The sequence below is a fragment of the Macaca nemestrina genome, chromosome 7 (genome assembly GCF_043159975.1).
Source record: "Macaca nemestrina isolate mMacNem1 chromosome 7, mMacNem.hap1, whole genome shotgun sequence".
NCBI lineage: Eukaryota > Metazoa > Chordata > Mammalia > Primates > Cercopithecidae > Macaca > Macaca nemestrina.
In genome coordinates this window covers 176,291,414-176,319,274 of record NC_092131.1, presented here as the reverse complement: position 1 = coordinate 176,319,274, position 27,861 = coordinate 176,291,414, and the positions used below count along the sequence as shown (strand labels likewise).

Genomic DNA, 27,861 nt, shown 5'->3' with positions numbered 1-27,861 from the left:
TAAATTTATTCCTAAGTATTTTATTTTACTTTATTTGAAACTATTGTAAATGGGATTGTTCCCTTATTTTTTTCAGATAGTTTAGTGTTAATTTATAGAAACACTACTATTAATGCTTTTTGTAAGTTGTTTTTATATCCCATGACTTACCTAGTTTTTTTATTTGTTTGTTTTGTTTTGTTTTTTTGTTTGGGGAGTGTTTTTTTAGACAGGGTCTCCCTTTGTCAGCCAGGCTGTAACGTAGTAACGTAGTTCACTGTGACCTCAAACTCCTGGGCACACGGGATCTGCCCACCTCAGGCTCCATAGTGGCTGTCACTAAAGGTGTGTGCCACCATACCTGGCTAACTTAAAAAGACTTTTTGTAGAGATGGGTCTTGTTATGTTGCTCAGATTACTGTAGAATGTCTGGCCTTTAACAATCCTTTTGCCACATTGATTTTACTTTTAAATTAGTTATATCAGTTCTTTGGTGGAGTCTGTATATATACATAGATAAAAGAAAAACTTAAGCCGAATTAAATATAAGAGAGTTTAATTGAGCAATGAACAATTCGTGAATCGGGCAGCCCCTAGAATCACAGTAGATTCACAGAGACTCCAGGGGTGCCCCGTGGTCGGAACAAATTTATAGACCAAAAAGGTAAAGTGAAGTACGGGAATCAGAAGTGAGGTACAGAAACAGCGAGATTGGTTACAGCTGGGCGTTTGCCTTATTTGAATGCAGTTTGAACATTCAGCAGTCTTTCAGTGGTTGATAGGTAAGATGTTACTACCATCATCATGTTAGTTATTTTCTGGTTATTTTGTGGATACTTTGTTTCTTCCTCTTTTGTTGTCCTCCTTTGTGGCGGCTTTCTGTAGTAATATGCCTTGAATCCTTTCTATTTTTTTTTTCTTTGAGGCGGAGTTTCGCTTTGTTACCCAGGCTGGAGTATAATGGTGCGATCTCAGCTCACTGTAACCTCCACCTCCCGGGTTCAAGCAATTCTCCTACCTCAGACTCCCGAGTAGCTAGGATTACAGGCACCCAGCTAATTTTTGTATTTTTAGTGGGGACGGGTTTTCACCATGTTGGTCAGGCTGGTTTCAAACTCTTGACTTCAGGTGATCTGCCCGCCTCGGCCTCCCAAAGTGCTGAGATTACAGGTGTGAGTCACTGCGTCTGGCAGAATCCTTTCTATTTTTATTCTGAGTTTCTTCTAAAGCTTTTTGCTTTGTGCTTACCATGAGCCTTATGTAGAACATCTTATAGCATCTCATTTCAAGCTGATAATAGCTAATTTTGATTACATACAACAACTGTATACTTTTACCACCCACACACACATTTTATATTTTAATGTCGGAAGTTACCACATTTTGTGATGTGTTTTCCCTGACAATTTATGGTAGCTATAGTTGTTGTTAATAGTTTTCTTATTTAACCCTCATACTAGAGATAACATTATCTTACACATCATCATTACTAACCTAGAGTATTCTGAATTTGATACTGTTTTACTTATATGGTTGAGTTTTATTCCTTCGTATGTTGCATATTATTAATTTTTGGCTTGTTGTTTCAGTTTAAAGAATTCGCTGTAGCAATTTCTGTAAGGCAGATCTAGAGAACAGTGATGTCTTTTACATTGGTTTGTCCGGGAAAGTTTTTATTTCTTTGTCATTTCTAAATGACAGCTTAACTGGATAAATATTCTTGGTTGACAGTTTTCTTCCTTTATCATTTGGAATATATCACACCACTCTTTCGTGGAATGCAAGGTTTCTGTGGATAAGTCTGCTGATAGTTGTATTGGCACCTCTTACATGCAATATGTTTCTTATCTCCGGATGCTTCTCTTCTTTTTCTTTGTTTTTGATCATTGGTAGTTTGATTATTAATGTCTTAGTGTACTTTTGTTTGGAGTTGAATTTGATGACTTCTGTGTTTCCTTTAACTGGGTATCGATATCTATTACTAGATTAAGAAAGTTTTCAGCCACTATTTTTTAAAATATGCTTTCTGGCTTTTTTTTTCTCTTCTACTTCTGCAAAACCTATTATGTGACTGTTTAGTCTCTTGATGGTGTTCTCTGATACTCAGAAGCTTTCTTCATTCTTTTTAAATCTTTTGTTGTTCTTGTTTATCTGACTGGATAATTTCAAATATTTTATCTTCCAGTTCACTGATCCTTTCTTCTGCTTGATAGAGTCTGCTGTTGAAATTTTCTATTAAATTTTTTAGTTCAATCATTGTAGTCTTTATCTCGCAGATTTATATCTGGTTCTTTTCTATTCATTCTACTTCTTTGTCAATGTTTTGCTCTGAGTATTGTTTTTCATATTGTAGTAAATTTTATCTCTATATATTGTTGTAGCTCACTGAACTTCTTTCTGAATATTATTCTTAATACTTTACTAGTCATTTTATAATCTCCATTTCTTGGGGGTTCATTGTTGGAGCTTTATTAGTTCTTTTAGAGGTGTCATGATTTCCTGATTCTTTTTAATCTTTGTGCCCTTCCATTGTTGTCTGCACATTTGAGGAGATAGCTCTTCTTCTGGCCTTTACAGATGTTTTTCTTTTTGTTGTTGTTTTGTTTGTTTTTCTGTTTGACAGTGATAGACCTTCACTATCTCATCCTCTCTACCTTCTAGCCTGTCATTCTGAAAGGCCAGCTCATGACAACCTTGCACAGGCAGAACTTTTCAATTCTGTGGTTGATGGGTCACTGCCTTTGCTTTGATGTTGAATGAAGCTGCTGACTGTGCTCTACTCTCTGGTGAGGCTACTGGCTGGACTCTGCTATCAGGCAGAGCTGCTGGCCAGGTACTATGATGGTTCCTGGTCAGGCTGGTTATGGACTGTATTCCCTGGCTGGGCACTTTTGCTATTTGGGATCTGTAGTTGAGCAGGGCTGCAGGCCAGGCCCTGAGGTTAGGTGGGGTCACTGTTCAGGATGGGTGGAGCCCATTCTGATGTGGAATCACCTTTTTGTTGAATTCAGTAGCTGTTTGACCTCCTAGCTCAAGCAGGTTTAGCCCCTTTCCATCTCTGGAATGTGCAAAGATAGAAGTTTCCTTACCGGGTGGGGTCATTGAGTGGACTTTTGGCTAAATGGAACACTGCTTGACTTTCTGGTCTAAGCTAGTCTAGCCCCTTCACTTTTCTAAAGTGCATAGAAGTGGGAGTCTCCCTTCCTGGGCAAGGTCATTGTGCAGGCTCTTTGGTGAGTGGAATCATCTTGACTTCCTGGGTCAAGCTGGTCTAGCTTCCATACTTCTCCAAAATGTGCAGAGGTGAGAGTCTCCCTGCCTGGGCAGGGTCACTGGGTAGGCCCTGAGGCTGAGCATGTTCACTATCCATCTGGGAACTCGAGCTAGGTCAAACTTCCCACTCTGTTTCTGAAGGCAGCCGAATCAGCTTCGTGGGTGGTTTATGAGATTGGTTTGTACCTTCAGTTTTGGTGCCACAGCTGGGAGAAACAGAAGTACCACCCAGATTTGTTTGCTGGTGACTATGACTTCTGCGTCTTTTCTTTGTTTCTATCTAACCCTGGGCAATCTAGCCGTGTTGTTTCCCCCTAATGTTCTAAGTGAGGTGAAACTGGGGTGGGCTTCCTGGGAAGCCTTTCCAAATGCTTGGAAAATTGGATGACTACCTCCAGTTTTCTTTTCCCCATGTAGAATATGTGTGCCCATAGAAGTCCTTTTCTTCTGGCATCCTGCTGACTTGGGGAAGGGGAGTGCAGTCAAAGACAGACCATTCTTTTTACTCTTCTAATTTGGATTTCAATCAGTTCTGCAGACCCAATGGATGTCTCGGGCTTGTTTCAATATTGAAATTTTCAAAAGGATGTTCTGGTCTGTAGACAGTGGCTATTTGATCTTTCTTTGTGGGGTGGAGGGGTGAAGGTGGAGTCTAACTTCCTATTCCACCAGCTCGGTGACATCACTTCCCCGACCCAATCCATTCAATTTCTGGGATAAGTCCTATTTTATGATGATGGGTAATCCTCTTAAAATTTTTTTAATTTTGCCTTGCTCTTGGTTAATTTACCTTTTTTTTTTTTCCTTAAAAATTCTTATTTGAGTTTATTGCTTAAAAAAAAAAAAAAAACAACTGTGATCTAGTCATAATGCAGTTATACCCTACTATTAAACTTTGTTCAGGGAAGTATAAAATTTCTCTACCTTTGTGAAATTTGAGCACATATCATGGTTTTCTGCCAATGTTTTAGTAAAAGTTGTTTTCTGTCTTTATGTTACACAGGTATTCTCAGTTCGGTGTTTAATACTAAATTCAGATTTAGCATTAACATTTTCCCTTTACACAGCCCATTTGTACTTCAGACTGGAAGCCTGCAGTGGCAAAGAGCAGGGACTTGGGGCTTCTCAACCTCTCTGCCTTCTACTTTCTCTTTTCCCTGCCCCTACCCAGTATGATAAATTACATATGACTTCCCTAATGTAAAGATTTAATTTTGGGGGTGGAGGAAAAAATGGATAATAAGTTTTACATTAACTGTTGGTGGCTTCATACTCTGACCTGGAAGATATTGAAAATTAACTCTTCTCAGAGCTTTCCAGCAAATTCCTTGACTGAAATTGGGTATTGGTGGTGAAGATGGTAGACTAGTTTTCTGTTCCATGGAATTTCCTGGGACTTTTGTTAGCTCTAGGACTGTATCCTTCATGGTCATCTTCCATTGCTGTACTCATCTAGGCAGCCCTGTTGTAGAGGATCCATGAGAAATCCAGGACCTCCATTTCATCCATGTAGCCCGTGTGTGTGCAACAGGAGATATGCCTGCGTTTTCATCATCTGAAAGGCCAATTCCTATTCAGTCTCCTGTATCTTGTCACCTTAACAGCACTTTTCTCAGGTATAAAGTAGGCACCATTACTCCGTGTATGCCACTTGGAAGGTGCCAGCCTTTCTTCAAGATGTGTGTAAACTCTCCCAAGAAATCTATTTCCAAGTTCCCTCTTTCTCACCTAGCATCATGGCTTGGCTGAAGTTTCCAAGAAACACGAGCCAATTTATTGAAGTTTCCTAGATAAACTATCCGGTGTAGAGGTGGTCGTAGGAAGCCCTGCAATGGTTTGAATGTCCCCTCCAATACTCCTTGAACTCCAAAACTCACTGAATCCCCAGTGTGGTAGCATGGAGAGGTGGGGCCTTTCAGAGGCGATTGGGTCATGATGGCTCTGTCCTCATGAATGGATTAATCCATTTATAGATTAATGGGTAATGGGCATTCATGGGAGAGGAACTGGTGGCTTTATAAGAAGAGGAAGGGAGATCTGAACTAGCGTGTGAGCCTGCTCAGCCCCCTGGCTGTATTACACAATACACTGCCCCCCCCCCCCCCCCCCCCCCGCCGTATGACACACTACACTGCCCCGCCTTGCTGTATGACACACTACACTGCCCCACCCGGCCGTATGACACACTACACTGCCCCCCCTCCGGCCGTATGACACACTACACTGCCCCCCCCCCCCCGGCCGTATGACACACTACACTGCCCCCCTGGCCGTATGACACACTACACTGCCCCCCTGGCCGTATTACACACTACACTGCCCCCCCCCCCCCCCACCGTATTACACACTACACTGCCCCCCCCCCCCGGCCGTATTACACACTACACTGCCCCCCTGGCCGTATTATACACTACAGTGCCCCCCTGGCCATATTACACACTATACTGCCCCCCGCCGGCCGTATGACACACTATACTGTCCCCCCACGGCCGTATTACACACTACACTGCCTTGAGACTCTTCAGAGAGCTCCCTCCAGCAACAAGGTTCTCACTTTCTTCAAATGCGCCTTCTCTACATTGGACTTACCAATCTCTGTCACTGTAAGAAAGAAATTTCATTTCCTATAAATTACCCAATTTCATGTATTCTGTTACAAACAACAGAAAATGGACTAATGAAGGTTGTCTCACACATTTATCTGTGATATATACCATATATGGTCTCTGAAATGTAGTAACAGATTATATATGTCTTCTTTTTTGGTGTGTTTTGTCCTCACGTGAATCAAGTAGATTTCTCTCTTTTTTTATGTTCTGCAGTGGATTATATTGTATGGGAAATTTCTTTTTTTTTTTTCTGTAGAATGATAGGCTTATTGATTTTATTTTTTCAAAGCCTTTAAGAGAATCTACAATCTGTCATCATTTAATTCATTCAAAATCAACTTTATTGAGGTATACTTTACATGAAATGACATATACCCAATTTCTAGGTTGATAAGATTCATCTAATACATATACCCATGTAATCACTGCCACAATCAAAACAGAATGTTTTTATTACCCAAAACATTCCCCGTTGCTCATTTGCAGTTTATCTCTTACTCCTTATCCCTAAACAAACATTCTATTTTCTGTCAGTATAGAATTTTTATTTTTTCGGATATCTTTTTTTTTAAATTATACTTTAAGTTCTAGGGTACATGTGCACAATGTGCAGGTTTATTACATATGTATACATGTGCCATGTTGTATGGGAAATTTCTATATCTGAAAGGGTTGATGTTCTTTTAAGCATTTAAAGGTTTACCCATAAATATATAATTTATATGAAATATTTTGGGGGGAATGTTTTATAAATACATGCTGCTTTGTAAAGGATCTTGAGTAACATTTTCCACGCTGGCACACAGGGCTTCAGTTTCCGCGCTGGCACGCGGGGCTTCAGTTTCCGCACTGGCACGCGGGGCTTCAGTTTCCGCAGTACTTATGGGTCTCGACGTTTTCTGCTTGCATTAACCTTGAGAATTCATGTTTTTCAGGAAGATGTCATTTTTGTTTGGCCTTTCTAATCATTAGCAGGCACATGTACATTGCTTTTTCTTATGTTTTAAGCTTTTTAGAACATAACTGTTATATTACCTTTTTCATTTACAGCTGTGTTTGTTTGTATCAAGAAATATCTATTTTATTTATATTTTTAAAGAACTAGGCTTTGACTTTATATCGTAACTCTATTCACTAACTTCCTATCTATCTTTGTAAACACCCTCCTTCTCTTGCCTGCAAAGACCCTTCTCTTGCTTTGGAAACACCCGCCCTCTCCTGCTGTGATCAGCCCCTGTGTTGGGTTGTTCTGCAGTGGGCAGGTCTGTACACACCCACCCCCATCAGCCCCTGTGTTGGGTTGTTCCGCAGTGGGCAGGTCTGTACACACCCACCCCCATCAGCCCCTGTGTTGGGTTGTTCCGCAGTGGGCAGGTCTGTACGCACCTACCCCCATCAGCCCCTGTGTTGGGTTGTTCCGCAGTGGGCAGGTCTGTACACACCCACCCCCATCAGCCCCTGTGTTGGGTTGTTCCGCAGTGGGCAGGTCTGTACACACCTACCCCCATCAGCCCCTGTGTTGGGTTGTTCTGCAGTGGGCAGGTCTGTACGCACCTACCCCCATCAGCCCCTGTGTTGGGTTGTTCCGCAGTGGGCAGGTCTGTACGCACCTACCCCCAAAGGCTGCGGAAGCTGAGAGGCTAAAGAAAGAGGCTGACAAATCCGGTTTCTTAGAAAGACACATTTAATGAGAACTTAAGAACAGGCGCCGTGTCTTTGTCTCAGGCAGCATTGAGACAAGATGGTGGATCCTCACACAATTACCCTCAAGATCCAGGGCTTCTACACCTTAGTGAGGGAATGCGTAGGACCATCGACGTTGACCTCTCAGGGAGAGGCAAGAATGCTGTGTGAATCTGCTTAAGGGCAGGATTGATGGTCAAGGCTCTTTTGACCGAAAGTCAAGATTTATGGTGACAGTAGAAAAAGCAGAAATCTTAGAGGCATTCCTGGAACAGGGGTTAATCAGAAGCCAGAATGGCAGATGACCATCCAGAATGGGGTGGCTTTAGTCTCCACTTGGATGGTACCATCAGCAAAGTTGCAGACTGAAAAGCTCCAAGCTCTTGTCCCCTCACAAAAACATCCAAACAAAACAGAACAAAAGCTAGAAGCTGTCTGAACCAACCTTGTAGAAGCTCTGGAAATCAGTTTAAGGTTCACAGTAATCAGTCAAATGCCCAATTAGCAAAAGGCTATATTAAAAACAACAGGAAAGTTTTGTGGCATTTTTCACTTGCCATTTCCCCCACCCACATCCTAGGGCAGGGATTGTTTCGGTTTTGAGCAGGCAGCAGCCTCATACCCAGTTCTCCCTCTCCTACCAGAGGGAGCAGAGCAGATCTTATTTGCAAATTATTGTGTACATATGTTCTAAACTGTCTGGAGAATGCCTGAAGGATTGAAGCAAGATGTTCATCTCAGTTTTGCCTAACTCAGAATGCAAGTAAGAGAAGGGGCAGGCAGTGCTCATTAAGGCTGCAGGGTAAAGACGAACCTAAAGATGCCTGGGATGGGAGATTTTGGATGGAAGCATAAAATAGACCATCTAAGGCTCAAAAGAGAAGCTGGGATGAGACTCTTAGAGAAATGAGGTCATTCAGAAGCAGCCACATATAGAGAGATACTTAAAAATCCATGCACATGCCTAGATAAGAAATATGCACAGAAAAGTCCTTAGGAACCTCCAATTTTTGCTTTTGGTTAATCCCTAGGCTTAGAGGAAAGTGTACCCCAGCACATAGCTGGTCTGCAAAGACTGAGAAAGAATGCTGTTCTCTTTTTCGTTTGTGCGTTTTTTGTTTGTTTGCTTCAGCTCTTGGCACTTAAGGAAATGCTTGTTAAAACATTTTCCAGGCATGGTGGCTCATGCCTGTAATCTTAGTGCTTTAGGAGTCCAAGGTGGGAGTACCAGTCGTGATCATGAGTTTTAGACCAGCCTGGGCAATGCAACAAGACCCTGTCTCTACCAAATAAATAAGTAAATAACAATAAAGAAAGAAAAAATCTAGCCAGGCATGTTGGTGCATGACTGTAGTCCCAGCTACTTGGGAGGCTGACACAGGAAGGTCGCTTGAGCCCAGGTGTTTGAAGCTACAGTGAGCTATGGTCAGGCCACTACACTCAGCCTACGCAATAGAGTGGGATCCCATCTCTAAGAAATAAATACATACATAGATAAATAAATGTAAAACATTCTCTAAACATGAGCTAAAGCAACAGAGACTTCACTGATTAACCTTGACAAGAAATAATCTTTTCAAAAACAGTTTAGAAATGACTCAAAACAAATGGACTGATAAAGTTAAAAGCAGCAAACCCTGGGCAAAGGAAAGAATCTGATTTTCAGAGTGACCGCATTATAATAATGAAATGCCCAGTTTTCAGGGGAAAAAAATCACAAAGCATACAAAGAAAGAGGAAAACATGGCTTAGTCAAAGGAACAAAATAAATTGGCAGAAATCTAATTATTGGGCTTACTTGATAAAGACTTTAAATCTCTTTATTCAAAGACGTAAAGGAAAATATGGACAAAGAACTAAAGGAAATAGGAAAAAAGATAATAGCCATCCTAATGTGTGTGATGTAGTACTTCACTGTGGTTTTGACTTGCATTTCCTTAAACCGCAATGAGACACTACATCACACACATTAGAGATGGCTGAGATATATATATATGTAACATTTTAATATATATATTTTTTTAAATGAAAAGAACAAATGTTGTCAAAATCAAGAAAAAATAGGAACCTTAGGGATTTCTGATGGGAATATAAAATGATTCAGTCACTGTGGAAAGCAGTATGGTGGTTCCTTAAAATTTAAACATAAAATTAACATATGATCCACAATTCCAGTTCTAGGTAGATACAAAAGAAGTAACCCAAACAGATATTTTTACGCCAATGTTTATAGTAGGATTATTCATAGTAGCCAAAAGGTAGAAACAACCCAAATGTCTACCAACAGATGAATGGATAAGTAAAATATGGTATATCCATATAATGGAATATTTTTCAGTTTTAAAATGTAATGAAATTCTTATACATGCTACACCATGGATGAACCTTGAAAACAATATAGTAAGTGAACTAAACTAGGCAGAAAAAGACAACTATTTCACTTATATGATTTCACTTATATGTGGTGACCTATCGAATAGGTCAATTCAGAGAGACAGTGTGTGAACTAGAGATTACTGGGGCTGGGGTTAGGGTCATCAATGTTACTGTTTAAAAGGTACAGAGTTTCTGTTTGAGATGATGAAAAAGTTCTGGAAATGGATAGTAGTGATGGTTGCGCACCAATGTGAATGTGCTGAATTATACACTTAAAAATCGCTAAAAAAGGCCGGGCGTGGTGGCTCACGCCTGTAATCCCAGCACTTTGGGAGACTGAGGTGGGTGGATCACGAGGTCAGGAGATCGAGACCATCCTGGCTAACACGGTGAAACCCCATCTCTACCAAAAATACAAAAAATTAGCCGGGCGTGGTGGTGAGCGCCTGTGGTCCCAGCTACTCAGGAGGCTGAGGCAGGAGAATGGCATGAACCCGGGAGGTGGAGCTTGCAGTGAGCCAAGATCACGCCACTGCACTCCAGCCTGGGTGACAGAGCGAGACTCCGTCTCAAAAACCAAAACAAAACAAAACAAAAACAAACAAAAAAGAAATAGCTAAAATGGTACATTGATATTGTGTATATTATATTTGAATTAAAATGTTTTTTTATTTTTTCATGTTTAAGTTTAATTTGCTAATTTGGATGCTGTTTGGTCTTGCTCTAATAAATCTCAGTTATATGCCCATTTTATCCCCTCAATATCTATCATCTCCTCTGTTTTCAATGCTTCTTTTTTCTACCTCTGCCTTTGAGTAGGTTTTACAAGTTTGCCCTCTCCTTTCTACTAAAAATAGGGTCACCGAGACCAGCATCAGCATCACCTGGGAACATTATCTGGGAATTTCAGAATGAAAGACTCACCCAATTCCAGAATCTGAATTTTTTTTCTTCTTCTTCTTTTTGACGGAGTCTTGCTGTGTTGCCCAGGCTGGAGTGCAGTGGCACGATCTCGGCTCACTGCAACCTCCACCTCCCAGGTTCCAGCAATTCTGCCTCAGCCTCCTAAGTAGCTGGGACTACAGGCATGTGCCACCACGCCCAACTAATTTTTTGTGTTTTTAATAGAGACGGGGTTTCACTGTGTTAGCCAGGGTGGTCTCAAACTCCTGACCTTGTGATCCACCCACCTCGGCCTCCCAAAGTGCTGGGACAGAATCTGAATTTTAACAAGGTCCTTCAGTAACGTATGTGCCCATTAAAATGTAAGAAGCTTTCCATGCTGTTAAAGGATTTTCAGCCATGTTAATTCTATCGCCTTGTCTTCAGTACAGATTTCAATTTGGCATTTGTGGCTAGGATTTCTTGCATTCATCTCTCAGTGTTGCGGCATCTTCTGTCTATCTATGCCTTCATTTCAGAATGTTCTTTTGCCTCCCCATTCTTCTTGAAAAGAGGCCGTATCCACTCATACCTTTTAGTAACCAGACACATGTCATGTGAATTTTTCAACTTTTCATTTTCTATGCTTCCATTGCTTTTCATGGGACATCTCTTCTGTCATTCAGAATGTTTATGCTTTGGTGGGACAGACTCATAGAAACAAAGTGACTTGCTGGTGCCAATATGGATATGGTGATCTTGACTTGAGTTTCCCTCTCATGTTGGAGGCTGTAGCCTCTAGGATATAAATGTGAAGATCAGGTGAAGGTGGTCCGGTTGTTATGCCTAGTTGTCAGTTAATTAGGGTAGGTCTTCCTGTCCGGCTGCTGAGTTATAGCTAAACCATGAAGTCAGACACACTTTGTGGTACTTTGGGTAGAGTCTTGAGTGACATTTTCTACGCCGGCATGCATGGCTTCCTCCAGCTGTGACAGCTTTCCTTCAAGCCTCTGGGTTCCATGCATTTGAACATATCCCCCCAGCTACATTCATCCAGGGAGTCATGTTCTCAGAGGCTAGAGACACAGATAGCAAGCTATTATTTTTGTGCTGTCTGATGGAGCTTTCTGTGGTAATGGGGGTATCCATAATCCGCATAGTACAGTAGCTACCAGTCAGTCACAGGGGGCTGTTGAGCACTTTGTATGTGACGAGAACATCGGAGGAGCTACATTTTTAATATTATTTCATTTAAATTAATTTAAAATAATTAATTCTAAATGTAGATATAAATAGTCACACATAGCTGGTGGTTACTGTTTTGGACAATGCATTTCTAGATTGTGAAACCCCCAAGTGCCATAATTAGATCCAGGTAGTTGGAGTGACTCAAAGTACTTTAGTGATTCTTTCAAACTGTTTTCTCTGTTCCTCTTCAGAGGGTTGAACCTGTGGTGTAGTCCTTAAGAACTCATTCCACCCTCTGGGCAGTTCCTTTCTTTCAGGTATTCTAGAATCTGGCATACACCTTTTGTTCTGGCTGGAGCACTATTGCCAGTTTGTGGCTTTGTGTAGCATGTTGCCAAATTCTTTGAAAACCAAGAGGAGGTACGTTGGGCCTGTCTCCTTCGCCTGATGGGACTTCTCACTCCCAGAAATGAGCATTCCTGAATGGTGGTGGAGTTACGCATCAATATCGAAACAGATGTCCCTATTTTAGAAAAATGCTCTTTGCTGAGGGCTTTGCTGTCTTATGACACTCCTCAGAAGTATCAGGTTGTGATTCCTACATATTGATAAGATAATTTATGCTTTTGTATGTTTGCAGTGAACTTGTGTTGACTACTGTATCAGTTATCTGTTGCCACAAGAGTGCGGTGTAACAATCAGCTGGAAAGCCTCGATGCATTCGGTAACCCCAAAGTGCTCATTGCCTGTGTGTCTGGGTTGTTAATGAGCATCTCTGCTGGTTCTGGCTGGCGCTCTCACAGGCTGGGTGTCGGGGACCCATTAGCTTACCCAGGGCAGTCTCTGAAAAGATGAATGGTCACCTCAGTCCTGCTCTTTGTGTTCGTTCTCCTGAAACCAGCAGACTCCTCTGGGTATGGCTTTCTCACAGCAGAGGTAGAAGCAGAAAAGCCCAGGAAAAGAACGCATCTTGGGGCTTAAGCATGGACTGGCACATGGTCACTTCCAGCCATTATATTAGATAAAGCAGGTCACAAAGTCGGCGCACCTTCAAGAGGTAGGCAAACAGCCAGCTCCTCTTTGGTGAGAAGAGTTGTAATGACATGGCTAGAGCGTGGATTCTGGAAAGAGGAGAGGAATGGGCTCTAACACACTCAACTTAGCACAAGAATTTTCCCAGCAACATCCTCAACAAGTTCCCATAGCAAAAGCCTTTGGACGGTTCTATGAATGTGTTTTCTTATATATTTTGAAAAGCAAAACGAAAATCAGGATAACCAAAACATTGACCTGTGTCCTGTGACTTCTTCACATTGAATAATAAGCACTTGCTCAAGGAAAATTCTTGGTCTGAATTACTCGATTTAGGTCCTACATCCTGGCATCTGAGTTCCTTTTCTTGGTAACATGATAGCTGCCTCCGCCAGCCAGTGCATCCTGCGTCAGAGGAATGAGGAATGAAGATGCGAGTGAGTTGCTGTAGGGTGACTGCAAAGGACCAAATGGTTACCTGTGAAGCAATGGCCTTGGCTGTGGTGCTAACCCATGGCCAGAGATACAACTCTCGCCCAGATTTCTGGAACGTTTGGGCATCTTGAGTGCAAGCCAGAAGTCACACCAAAGGAGCTACTAACTTGCTTCCAGGTCCTGTCAGCTTAACAAGATTGTGATCAGAGTTCTAGGACTCCCCTGAAGGCAGCATTTCATCGTGCTCTTCACTGCACCTGAAGCCATAAAGCTCTCACACACAAACATTAGATTCAATTCTGCAGGATTGAATTCTGCAGGTAAGAATTGAATTCTGCAACATAAAGATTCACCGAGACCACTTGACCATAAAAATAGGGGATTCTTATCCAAGCCTCTTGACCAGTGAGCCCATGGAGGCTCTCAGAGTCCATAACCATGCACAGCCAGGACTCACGCTGGGAGTGCCTGTTAGCGGGCATGTGTCCCCACTTACTCTTACATTTGGGACATTAAAGCCAAGAAGGACTAAACCAACTCCCTTTCCACATTTTGCTCGAGTCCCACACTTCAGCTCATGCCTGGTCCTCTTATCTCGAAAGTCATTTGTTCTGAGAGTATTTACAGGACACTTACTCTGCATGTGTGGTCGGGGGTGCTGCCGTTCTAGGTACTGGGGAGAGAACCGTGGACAGGAGCAATAAAGTCCTGCTCTTGTGGGCTCACCTGGGGGTGAGCGAAAGGCCAGCAAGTTAGCAAATAATGGACATTCTGATTTGTAGGTGTAATGAAATGTAATGAAAACATTAAAAAGGAGGAAGCTGAGGAGAGAGAGAGACCAAGATTGTTTAGTTCCAGAAGCTTCTCTGAGAAAGCTGGTCCAGGACCTTGACATCCAGTGACCAGCCAGGGACATCAGAATTGGTGCTTGCAATGGACATTTTAATCTGTTCTCTCCAGTGTTTCCAGTGAATCAAAGCTATTCATACAAATGGAGGAAGAGACTGTGTGCATTGCTGGATTCACTCTAAGCGTGAATCCCAGACCTTGACCATATCCAGCCTTTTCCAGTAACACTGACAAGGAGCACTTGTATACCTAAGTCAACAGGTGGATATTTCAGACAAATGTTTACAGAAGCGAGCATGTCCCTGACCATCAGACAGCAACATTTGCACAGCAGTCCTACCAGGTGATATGCAGAGGAGTTTGTATTTATGCAGTTCATGAAGAGTTTGTGTCTGCCCTTATTATATCAATGTGTGACTATTTTAAAAATGGAAATGCTAACGCCAAAAAGTATTTCACAAGCTTAATACAAGTGAGACAAAATGAAAACCCTTCAACACACTGACATCCGTGTATCTTGACCTCCTTGACTCAGGCTTCCTCACTTAGGTGTGCAGGGAACGGTCTCCGAGGGTAGTTGAAGACAACATTCAAAGACGGTGTGTCACCAGAATCTCAAAATATGATTTTACACTTACTAGAGATAGTGCTCTCCTTACAACTTCAAGTTTATTTCTTACATTTTAATACTTTTAGTTCTTAAACATATCTTTAGACATATATTGTTTGTAAAAGCAGGAATGATCTAATAAATGACCCTATTCCACAAAGGGTGAGAAACTGTTGGATTAAATGTCACTGTAGTTACCGCAGAAATAGCATGTAGAATATTTATTTTCTGCATTTACTCATTATATTTCCAATTTGACATATTTAATGAGAATATTATGGGTATAAAAGTATATATTATGGGTATAAGTATCAATATTTATATCTGTCTACATAAATTTATCAACCTTCTTGCTCTTCATTCAAAACAAGATTCTCATTTCCTGAGTAGGCTTTAAAAGTTGAATATATTTTGTATGTTTAAGGTGAAAGAGGTAATACAGATGTAGCAGAGCATAGGGTTCAAACTGCCTGGGTTTGAATGCCACGTCTGCCTTCCAGTGGCATTGGGAACGTGGTCGAGCTGCCTACTCTTTCCGAATCTTGGTTCGCTCATCTGCACAATGGATATAATGATAATAATACTTCTATAATATGGTTGTTGTGAGAGTAAACGTGTGTGTATTAAAGTGCTTGGCACAGAACTGGGCATTGAGCAAGTGCTCCACCAGTGTTCCATGAAGTACAGATGTGACTGGTGGGTGTGCTGGGCACTCAGATGATGACTTAGCACCATCCCTGTAATGTTGTCCAGTTCTCTAGTCCTCACTCCTCTGTCTCTTCGTCAACTTTTTTGTTTGTTTTTTGTTTCTACTTTCAGCATTCTTGAAGTATGACTGTAAAGAAAGGATATATTGGACACAGGCACGTCTTCTGTCACTTGGCCATTATCTTTCTCTGCTTCTCTATCAGAGACATGCCTTGTAGTCACAGAGACCCTAAGCACTGCTGTCTCTCAAATCATAAAACAAAAAAGAAACAACCAAAAGAAAAAAAAGGGAATCTGCTGAAGAGTAATACTGGGAGAGCCTCACCCAGTCCTACTGGATTCCGACTGCTGAGCTTCATCACCATTCCTTAGGAATAACAGTGGAATTCTCAGATCGCAGAGGGTTGGACAAGGTGGCGCTAGATGTTGGTTAAATTATTGTGTCAGGACGAAAAATATATACGTTTGTTGGGGAAAATATAAAACCACGTGTGTGTGAGTGTTGGGGATTACACAGGTGGAGCCCGGATGTCACTGTGGCCTCTCTGCCCTTGGTTGATCTCCGTGCACTTGGCTTGAACTCAGTTCTGCCATCTGTGAAATTCCTCAGCCCTTCTGTAACCCTTGTCAGCCCAAACACAGCTCCGGCACAGGCTTTGAGAAGCTGCTCCCCGGAGAGGTGGAGCGCACGTTTGATGATTTCTGCCATGTCCCAGGATCGATTCACTCAAAAGGCCCACTTAGCCAGTCTCTGATGAGTTGAGTCAACTTGGATGGGGATTTTGGGGCTCAGGGAGGGGTTGGGGCATGCTTCTCCTCCACAGTTGGCTGCATCACTCTGCCCCTCACCTCCACTCTCTCCCCTTTGGCCTTTTTGTCCCAGCTGTTCAGCTACTTCTTCTATCTTGATGGTTACCTTTTGTAGCATGAGCAAGAGCGAGCTCCTGTGCCTCACTCTCCACTCTGAGAGTGTTTTCTGAGGATTTCTTCCAAATGAGGAAGAGTAGTGAGTAGATGTGTCTGTCTTATTCCTCACATAAAAAGAAAAAAGTGGCTCCATTTTTTTTCTTTTCTTATTGTAAATTGACAATGATAATCGTATAGATTTATGGGTTCTGTGAAGAGGGAGTTGTGTGGGGAAAAAAGGTATGGGGTACAAAATGATGTTACGATTTATGAATCCAATGTGAAATAATTAAATCAAGCTAGTTAACATATCCACCACCTCAAATAATTAACATTTTTTCATGGCAAGAACATTTGAAATTTACTTAGCAATTTGAAATGTACAACAGTCTACTACTAACTATATTCACCATGCTGTGCAGTAGAATGCACAAAAAGAGAAAACATATTCTCCATTTGAAATTGTCTACCCTTTGCTCATCACCTCCCTATTTCCCCTCCTCCAGCTTCTGCCACCACCATTCTACTCTCTATTTCTATAAGTTAATTGTTTTAATTCCACATATAAGTGAGAACATGTGGTATTTGTCTTTCTGGGCCTGACTTATTTCACTTAGCATAATGTTCTCCAATTCCATCAATGTTGTCACAAATTTCAGAATTCCCTTCTCTCTCTCTGTTTTTCTCTTTTTGTTTTTTTTTTTGTTTGTTTGTTTGTTTTGTTTTTTGAAATGGAGTCTCACTCACTTTGTTACCCAGACTGGAGTGCAGTGGCCCCATCTCAGCTCACTGAAATGGGCCTCTATTTTATAGCCAGAATTATAACAGAATGAGAAGACCTGGACAGCTGCTGTAGTTGGTGTACTTGGTGGGACAAGGGTGTGCTGTCACCAGTTCTTCTAGCCTCAGGTTCCCCTTCTCCCTCCAATAATGTATCCCCATGGCGTCCCCAAACAATTTGGGCATGTTTATGTGTGTGTATGCGTGCGTCTGTGTGTGTGTATAGGGGGGGGTTTGAAGAGTGAATAAGAAAACAAACAGTAAGAAACAGAAATTTCAATCATTGACTCAGTTCAAGTGAATAGGTACCAAAATATATAAGACAGTTAAGCCAGGCGTGGTAGTTCATGCCTGTAATTCCAGCACTTTGGGAGGCCGAGGTGGGCAGATCACGAGGTTGGGAGATTGAGACCATCCTGGCTAACACGGTGAAAACCCATTTCTACTAAAAATACAAAAAAATTAGCTGGGCATGGTGTGGGGGGCCTGTAATCCCAGCTACTCAGGAGGCTGAGGCAGGAGAATGGCATGAACCCGGGAGGTGGCGCTTGCCATGAGCCAAGATCACACGACTGCACTCCAGTCTGGGCAACAGAGCAAGACTCCGTATTTTAAAAAAAAAAAAAAAAGGAAAATTTAAAAATTTGAACATTGTCAGTGAAGGTTTTTTTCTTCTTCATAAAGATTCATAATTTTAGCAGAACTCTGTTCTAATTTTGCATTATGGGCATCTTGTATGGACATTGGGTTGTCAATCTGCCATAACACATGCCACAGTTGAAAAGTGTGAGTCTGGAACTTCAGTTGGCTAGAATGTTAAATGCTGTAGAAAAATGTGGCAAAGAGCTATGTGTTGGTTTGGGATCATAGAACGTAGTGCACTCCTTGACTCCTAGGATAAAGGGAAGTGTTACTACATTTGGAAGGAACACACTGTCACCATTGGTATGGATTTTGCTGATTGTCTGCATGGTGCATGCGTGCTGTGTGCATAAAAAATTAAGCATTGACCTGTTTGCTAAATACGTTGACATTTTCCCTCACTGCTTCTGTCAATCATTGCAAAGCAGAACGTTGCTCTATCTGCTTGCTTAACCAGATGCTAATAGAAGGACATACCTTACTCCATTATTTCCTTATCACCTGCGTGTAGGGTACATGAGACAAATCCATCAGAATTGGCACATGTCTAGTGTTTTACAGATGTTTGGGTTAGGATCTGTTGGTAAGAGTCGGGCTTGCTCATTACCTGCAGCATTAGTAGGTTTGTTGTGAATATTAATAATGAAGACCATTCAGATAAAGCTCAACACTGAGCTTCAAGAAAGATGAAACCTGAAGGACAGCTGGGGACTGAAGGTGACTCTAGGGATCTCAGGAGAAAGCACTCTCACATTTTCATTCTTCCTCCCCATCGTTGAATGGGCATAGCCAGGACTGCTGGTTACACAGAGCCTGCACAGGCTTTGAGAAGCTGCTCCCTGGAGAGGTGGGGCACACATTCAGCAAGGCCCCCCGCTGCGGCCCAGGGCACAGCTGTGACTGCATCCTCAACTCTCCTTGCAGCACCTTCTGTCCTCTGTGGTGCTTTCTCATCCTTTGCTCTCCAGTCTGAAAACAACATCACAGGCCTGTAAACCATGGCCTTGCAGATGCACTTCCACTCTTATCTTTGCTGTTCAATTCATTCCTATGGAAGAGAGTCTCTTTAGCTCCACTCTGCCTTCCAACTCAGCCCATGTCATGGATCTCTTGCCCACTAATGGCTTGCTGTCTCTGACTCAGGAACCCACTCCAGTCCAGTCACCTTTGACAGTGGTGGGGAAAAGCGGGGGGGGGGGTTCTAGAGATATATAATGCAAAATATAATGACCCTAATAGTTGCGTTTTCAAAGAAGCGGCTTTGAGTAAGTTGGTCTCCCTAAGAGGAGGCTGCAGACAGAATAGGAAAAGGACTGGACATTTCTAGAAGTGTTGTTTGTCAGTGTAGGGCTGGTTTAACCATTGCATGGTGGAGCCTTAACTGTTTTGGGGAAGAAATTATTTCCATGGCTTTAGCTGGCCCCAAGGGAACTTAACCCACCCAAGTTTGGTTCATGATTGATAAAATAGAAGCCAAATATTCTCTTTGAAAAGAGAGATGATTACACAGTTAAAAAAAAAAAATCTGTAATATTAGAATCCAGCCCAACAAACAACGATAATAACATTGAAAGAAGCAGAGGTGAGGTTTAGAGTTCCAAAGTGCATCTGTAGCTACTTTAACACTTCCCGTGGAAAGTCAAAGACTCAGTCTTAAAACCTAGTTGGTGGTGTCCCACACATAGGATCTCTCTGTACTAGAGAGGCAAGAGAGCCTATAGACAAGAAGAGAAGCAAAAATTGAAGGTGAGAACTTCCTTGGAAACCCCCTTTCTCTGCCATTGATGATCCAAAGTCAATAAGACATGGTAAGGTTTTTGGTACAATATGGTGACTATAGCTAATAATAAAGTGCTGGATACTCAAAAATTGCCAGAGGGTAGATTTTGCGTTTTCATCACACGTAAAAAGAGCTAAATAGGTGATACAATACCTTTGTTAATTACCTCAGTTTAACTATTTCACAGTGTATACATATTTCCAAACATCATGCTGTATATTACAAATGGATACAATTTTTATGTGAATCAAAAAATAAATGATTAAAAAATAAATAATAAAGTTTTGTGGTTTTTCCCTTGATAAATCTCTTGTATATTACGCTGAAAAGAGTTTCTTATTTACTCAGGTTTCTCTCTGTGTATAGTGAACGATGTTTAGCCAGTCGTACTTTGGGCAGGGGTCCCACGGGGTGCTTACTCGCTGTTTATATAGGAGCAGTCTCCCTGATACATTTCTCAGCCCTTCTTTAATATCTTCCCTCACCCTGTGTATTTCAGAATCACCACGACAGCAGCATGCATGATGGACCTCAGGAGATACCCTCTGGACGAGCAGAACTGCACTCTGGAAATTGAAAGCTGTGTGTATCCGTATCTGTGTTTCTTTCTCCTCCTATTTGTATTTTAGATCCTGTTGTCATTATTTAGCATCTTTTTTCAAGGTACCCATAATTTTTTTGACATGGAAAGAGGGGAAGACAGAGAGAGAGAAAGACAGAGAGAGAGACTCAGTACAAAGGAGTTCTTCATTCTAATCTGATTAAGAGAGTCTGTTTGCTGTGCTGAAATAGAAGAAAACAAATGCCCCTCATTTCGGTCCATTCAGTGAGAGGAGAGCAAACACCGAGATGCTATTTTTCTACAATATGCTTCATCACGCATGAGTGGCTGCACTGCTGGGACCCTGGCGGTCAGAGTAAAACTCATTTCCCATCAGGAACTCGGCTTTACAAGCAGGCTATTTCTGCATCTCGGCAATTTTCTTCAATTTGAGTAGTATTCAGTTGCTTTATTGATAATTCAGCATTGAGTACTCCTATATGAGAGATGAGAGCTGCATCCATAACATCTAACAATGTGCCTCCTGCTACCTAAACTACACCTCCTGGCATATCAGGATACGGTTTTCGTTGTTGCTCATCTTGGCCTATTATAAACTGGTTTATAACTAGTCTCAATTGGATTTAGGCTTGTCAATATTTGTACTGAATTTTGTGGGGATAAATGACTTTGACTTTGCAGTCCCACTTGATACAATTGTGGTAAGAAGCCAGCGTCTTTGTGAATGACCATGTTGAGAAACTGCCCTGGTGGTAGAGCCTAGTGTAGATCTTGGGTGAGGCTGGCTCCACGGTGCCCCTCACTTCCACCTACATCACTGTCATGTTTTCCGAGAGCTGTGCTTTTACAGAAGAAGAAAGACGTAAAGCCTTGTCAAATGATGCGTAGTTGAATTCTCTGGGGACGTTTACCTTAGAGGACAGAAGGCTCAGGGGAAAGATGATTTCCCAGTATTTGAAGGACGATCTGAAGAAGTTAACTGGCTTCAGTGTGGCCGGAGGGCACAACTCCAGTGAGTCAGTGGAAGTTTCAGGAAGGGCAATTTGGAATCTAAGTAAGGCAGCAGCTCCTATTTCAACTGTCAGGTCACACAGTGAGTGACTCCTGAGGGAGAGGACTCTGCCGCTGTGGTGTATGGGCAGGGGTGTTTGATGAGCAGGAAGATCTGCTGTAGAAGAGATCCTCGCCATGTGTGAGGTCCCTTCTCTGCAAAGAATCCATGGTTTAATCATTTGAGTGGAAGAAGGGATTCTCCTGATTCTCTCGTGGTCTGACTACACGTCTTCATGTTGGGAATAGACAAAAGAATAGTGGTGTCTTTATTTCCACATGGGAGGTCAAATTCATCAACCCAAAGTTTATCCAACAAACACTCACTGGACATTAACTCTGTGTAGGCACGGTTGTAAGCACAGGGATAGTTAGAGATGACAGACAAAACACCTGCCTTCGTGGAGTTTCTAGTCCACAGAAGACAGGAAACCCTTAGACCAAAATCAAATAGTGCTAGTGCTTCGAAGAAAGTAGTCTGATAAAAGCATAGTGAGAGATTGCGAGGTTGCCTGTGAGATGGAATGCCGGGGAAGGCTTCTGCGAGGTTTGATTTCAGCCAAGATGCAAATGTGGGAAAGAATGAGCTACATGAAGATCTGGAGGTGTGCCCCTGCACAGGACCCAGAAGCCCTGGGCACAGCACGCTGGTCTGAGCTGCAGTAAGAGACCAGTGATGCCTGGCTGGGTGAAGGAGGAAGGGGAGCCGAAGGCCCAGGGGCCAGGTCTGTAGGTCCTTGAGGTTCTTGTAAGGAGTTTGTACTTGTTTTGCTATTAATAATTTCACTGGGAAGCATTTGCAGGTTTTAAGCAGAGTATGCCACTTACCATGTGGAAAGATGCATGTTTTATTAAAGAGAGGACAGTAGGTAGGACCAGGAAGGTGGCGTTAGCTGTGGGGAGCATCCCTTCCCCACCCTACGGTTTTGGTCCATTTGTTTGACTAACATTCAATATTGAGTGAATATTTTTTTTTACATTTTATGTTCAAATTAAAAAGTCCTTTATCTTGAGATAATATTGTTCTCCCAATCTCTGTTTTAATTGATCTTATTGACAAAGTTGACCTAATGTTTTAGGAGACTCCTTGGTGTTACAAGTAACAGTGGACTCTATTGCCCCACTTACTCATTCTCGAGAAGCCGTGATTAATCACCACGTGAACATGAACACTGCGCTAAAGCTGGATTTGCAGCTATAATCCAGCTAACGACCACTGTTCTTTCTGATGAGACTACCTGTGCACATCTCTAAGGGTCAGGAATATCCCAAGAACAGGGATTTCTAAGGTTGGCAAACTTTGTGGCCAGGAAGAGCTGATAAAACCATCCAAATATGCTAAGGAGAACATTCCTTTTGCTCTGAGCTCACCTCATTTAATCAATCACCGATTGGTGAAATTCACCGTCAGTCTTTGAACTCTCTCAAAAGCTCTCGAGAGGATTTTCCTTTCCAGAATTCTTCGTACTGCAATTCCCATTTTCTCTTGAAACTATCTTATTCATTGCAGTTGAGATGTATTTTAAATTCATCTCCATGTGGTGTCTGGGTCAGCTCTGAAGTTGCACTTCACAGACAGAACTCTGGTCAGAGCACGCATTCTCCCCAGCTTCTCGGCTTCTCAATACCAACCCGGTACACATGAAATGGCAGCGATAACTCAGAATACTGGAAAGGTAGTTCTTTGATGACGCTTCCCCTAGACAAGCACATTAAGCAAATCTACTCAAAACATAGCAGAGCCGCAACCTCCGTGTTAATGATAGTTTATTTAGCCGTGCATTTGTACGAAATGGTGATGTTTCCTGTCTCCCTGCTTCTCTCTCGGCAGATGGCTACACCACGGATGACATTGAGTTTTACTGGCGAGGCGGGGACAAGGCTGTCACCGGAGTGGAAAGGATCGAGCTCCCGCAGTTCTCCATCGTGGAGCACCGTCTGGTCTCGAGGAATGTTGTCTTCGCTACAGGTGAGTCCTGCATCCATTACAGACCCTTCAGGGGCACTGGCTCCGTGGGTGTGACTGGAGTGAGAGAATACGCTGCAGCAGACCCCCGGCGCGGGATCATCCGAAGGAGTGTTGTCGTCATTCACACGTCACACACCCCTCTGCTCTCTGTATCAAAGGAGAGTGGTAGGCTTTGGTGGGGAGGAAGGCTCACCTGAGAAGAAGATGCTCTCTGGGACATTATTGAAAAGACTGAGGATGAATTTCACCAATCAATGTTTGATAACATAAGAATCTCCCATCCTTGGGCAGACAACAGGTCATTGATGAACTTGGAGGCAGGAAGGAAGAGGAAGGAAAGAGGATGACCAGAGGAGGTAGGCGCTGTTCTCCTCCCAAGAGTAAGCTGCCTTCGTTCCACTGGAGTTAGCAGCCAGCCTTGGTGGTCCAGGAACTTGCATCACCTCCAGTCTGCCTTGCCCCATTAGACATGGTCATCTTCTCCTGACGTTACCTTATGATGAGGGTTGCCTTAGCCTGGGTTTCCTTGTCATCTTTATATCAACTGCCCAAAGATTGAGACGGCGTCTTCTGCTCCTCAGTCTATTCTTGCACAGGTTTTACTAAATGTGTATTTTGCAGTGTGCAGTGCTGACTGTGCTTACTGAATGCTGTGCCTTGTAATTGATATAATAAATGAAAGTGCTTTGTAAAATGTAAAGCATTACAGAGACCGCAAACTCTGGGTTGAAAATGCTCAATGAAGGCAGAACCATCCATGTAGCTTGAACAAAGAGTGCATAAAAATTGATCCCAGTCCTGTGATGGCAGCCATGAAGCCAGTGAGTGCCTTGAATGCTCCTTGAATGCTCCTGACCCATGGCCACCAGCTTCGCCTTCATGTGGCTAGCTCCGACTCATTCTTAGGCTTCATCTGATGCCACTTCCTCTGGGAAGCCTTTTCGACCTGCTTGGCCCCACACAGCCCCCCAGGCTGGGTTAAGTGGCTGGGGTGCATCTCCGCAGGGCAGTACTGACCACCTTCCAGCTCTGCTCACAGCTCACGGCACCTGCATCTGCAAGGACACACCTCCCTGAGGAGGAACCCGTATCAGTCATGTGTGGTTCATCCGCTCCCCGCCCTCCTCTTGAGTAATGCCCAGTGTGTCCTGAGTGTGTGGCCGTTGTCAGTGAGTAAGTAATTGATCAGTCAAGGCCGTCACCAACGTTCCCTCTCCACCCCAGCCCCTAGGAGCCGAAGTACATGATAAGTCGATGTAAAAGCCCAAATTTTTAAGACACCGATCAGGTCGTTTTTTTAATGCAGCATCACTTTATCCTCTGCCTCAGGAGGCCTTGCAGGTGTCCCTGCATTCTCCGGAGAAGACGCACTGAGAGGCTGACCTCAGGGAGGAATGAGAGCCAGCAGGAACATGGACTTATCATTAAGAAATAGTGTCCACAACCAAGAACGCTGGCCTGTGAGGCATTGAAAAAAATGGTGTATTCCTTCTAAAACTGGGTTTCAAAGTGTTCCATGCCCTGGGTGGTGTGAGCTGAGGGTCTGTTCAGAACAGAGATTAGTATACTCACTGTGGAGTAGTCCTGTCTGTGCAGCCTTTGCCTAGAAAGTTGCAGAGATGGCCATGAGGGTGCTGCCATGCGAATTTCTTACTGCATTTTCGTGCAGCCTCATTAGAAAGCTGGGTGAGGTGTTTGTAGAGGGTGTCCTGCTTCCAAGGGGGACAGCCACTTAGAATGACCCTGAATCCACTAACTTGAAAGCACTTAGAACCACCGTTCTCCAGGTGCAATCCGTGTCTTTTCAGCCTGTATGTGTTAGAACACATCCTAAAAATGTCTGGAGAAAACAGACACTACAGGTATGTGGCAGAATACCTAACTATTCACAGACCCATGGGGCCATCAGAATGCAGGATTGCGTCTTCCTCCCAGCACGGACTGAGTCCTGCATTTACTGGGTGTAGCCCAAGGGGTCCCAATCAGTCAGTTACAAAACCTCCCAACTTTCAAAAGCTTGCACTTTAAAATTATTCTAATTCACCTACGCATGAAGAAATGGCCTAAGTTGCAATGTTTTAAAAATATTTTAATGTTAAATATTATCCTGATTTATTTTCCTTTCCACAAGTATTCTCAATTAATAAGAATGCGACTAGTAAACAGGATTGAAGGACTTTCTGGCCTGACAGAGTATTCCCAGGAAAAGAGATTAGAGGCTGGGCACAGTGGCTCACACCAGTAATCCCAGTGCTTTGGGAGGCCAAGGCAGGAGGGTCACCTGAGGCCACAGGTGACCCTGCCCAGCCTGTGAAACACAGTGAGGACTCACCTCTAGAAAAAAAAAAAAGAAGATTAGGCTGGGCATGGTGGCTCACGCCTGTAATCCCAGCACCTTGGGAGGCTGAGGTGGGTAGATCACGAGGTCAGGAGATCAAGACCATCCTGGCTAACACGGTGAAACCCCGTCTCTACTAAAAATACAGAAAATTAGCCAGGCGTGGTGGCGGGCACCTGTAGTCCCAGCTACTCAGGAGGCTGAGGCAGGAGAATGGCGTGAACCCAGGAGGCGGAGGTTGCAGTGAGCCAAGATCGTGCCACTGCACTCTAGCCTGGGCGACAGAGCGAGACTCTGTCTCAAAAACTATAAATAAATAAATAAATAAATAATAAAAGATTAGTCAGGCCATGGTGGCAGCATCTGTGGTCCCAGCTATTCAGGAGGCTGAAGTGGGAGGACGGCTTGAACCCAGGAGTTTGAGGCTGCAGTGAGCTCTGATTGTACCACTGCACTGCAGCCTGCAAGATGCTGTCTCCCCAAAAAAAGCTGGGGGGTAACTAGAAAAGAACGAACACTCTGAAAGTTTATTAGGACCAGACTATGATGTCACTAGGCAGTAGGAAGTTTTCAGCTCCTCTATTATCTTAAGGGATCCCGTCCATTGACCTACAGGTGGTTATGAGGGGCATGACTGTAACTTGTTTTTCTCCCCCTGCAGATGACTTTGTGATTTTTCTCTTTGCCTTTGGTTTTCATGGACATCATTATGATGTACCAAGTTGCAGCTTTTTCTGTGATTATTATTCTTGGAGTTTTTTGTTTGTTTGTTTTGTTTTGTGTTTTTGTTTGTTTTTTTTTTTCAGACAAAATCTCACTCCGTCACTCAGGCTGGAGTGCAGTGGCATGATCTTCACTCACGGCAAACTCCGCCTCCTGGGTTCAAGCTATTCTCCTGCCTCAGCCTCCCTAGTAACTGGAATTGCAAGCATGTGCCACCAGGCCCGGCTAAATTTTGTACTTTTAGTAGAGACGGGGTTTCACCATGTTGGCCAGGCTGGTCTCGAACTCCTGACCTCAAGTGATCTGCCCACCTCAGCCTCCCAAAGTGCTAGGATTGCAGTCGTGAGCCTCTGCACCTGGCCATTCTTGGAGTTTATGGACCTTCTTGAGTCTCTGGTTTGATGTCTGTCTGAGGTTTTGGAGCATCACTGGCCATCATCTCTTCAAGGGCTGCCTCTGCCCCATTCTCTCTTCTTCTAGAACCCTGATTACACACATATCTGATCTTGTCATCCTATCTTGTCTATCTTGCTCATTTCTTTCCGTATGTTGCTTTTCATTTTCTTCTCAAGCTTCATGCTGGCAATGCTCTTTTGGTGTATCTTTTAGAGAGGATCTGTGCTTGCTTCTAGTAGACAGCTGGAGGCATTAGCAATCTAGGATAAGCTTCATCTACTTTCTGGGGTATGAGTAATTCTGAGTTCAGGCTCAGTCTTTGAGCATGCATGAGTCCGTCTGGTTTATCTTCACATCTTGAGCAAAACTCTTTGTGTAAGAATACCCAACCCAAGCTGTAGGAGGTTTAACGCGGCCCCTTCTTGATGGCCTCTGTGTCCAGCGTCTGCCCCCTTAGTCCCCTGAGTCTTGGATGTCCTAATTCGCTTCTCATCTTTCCCTTATGGAAACTGCAGGTACGTGAAACATGGGGCTCTTCTCTCTGTTTTCTTTCTCTCCCACATCTTGATACAGACTCTTTACTGGCTTGTTATCTCTCCATTGAAATCTCTCCAGATTTAAATAAATCTTCAAGCAGATTTATTTAAATTCTGTCCATTTTTTCCAGTCATTTTCAGTATATTCTATAATACCCTAACACCGTGGTTTATTTTTCACCCCTCTTTATTTTTTTCAGAAAAGTTTCCAGTTGTTTCAATATGTAATTCTTGCTTCGTTTGGGCTACTAATACATGAGCGTGAAAAAAAAAGAAAATTTAGGAAACCTTTTTTAAAATTTCATTGCAGGAAATTCTGTAATTTTCTGAAAACATGATAAAGAGGAAACATTTATTCGAATACTCTGTCGTTGAAGAAAGCACTATGAAGCTCAGTCAGGATATTTGAGCCTTTGGCTGTAACAGTTTCAAGCTGTGAAAACGTGAGCCAAGCGCTTGCATAACAGACAGATACGGGATCAGGTTAAAAGAAATACTGAATTAAATTTATTTCAACAAACATATTCAGCTGAAAACCAAAGAGCTCCTCAAATA

At 42.8% G+C, this 27,861-nt stretch overlaps 1 protein-coding gene across 3 annotated transcripts in view; it reads left to right on the top strand.

Moving 5' to 3' along the window:
* Positions 1 to 27,861, top strand: part of LOC105497451 (gamma-aminobutyric acid type A receptor subunit beta3) — a 224,937-nt gene that overhangs the window by 164,546 nt on the left and 32,530 nt on the right. For all 3 annotated transcript variants that reach the window (XM_071067295.1, XM_011768548.2, XM_071067296.1), the window contains 2 exons: positions 20,232 to 20,314; positions 23,176 to 23,313. In XM_071067295.1, the coding sequence (XP_070923396.1) occupies positions 20,232 to 20,314; positions 23,176 to 23,313 (221 nt within the window). The remainder of the gene's footprint in view (positions 1 to 20,231; positions 20,315 to 23,175; positions 23,314 to 27,861) is intronic.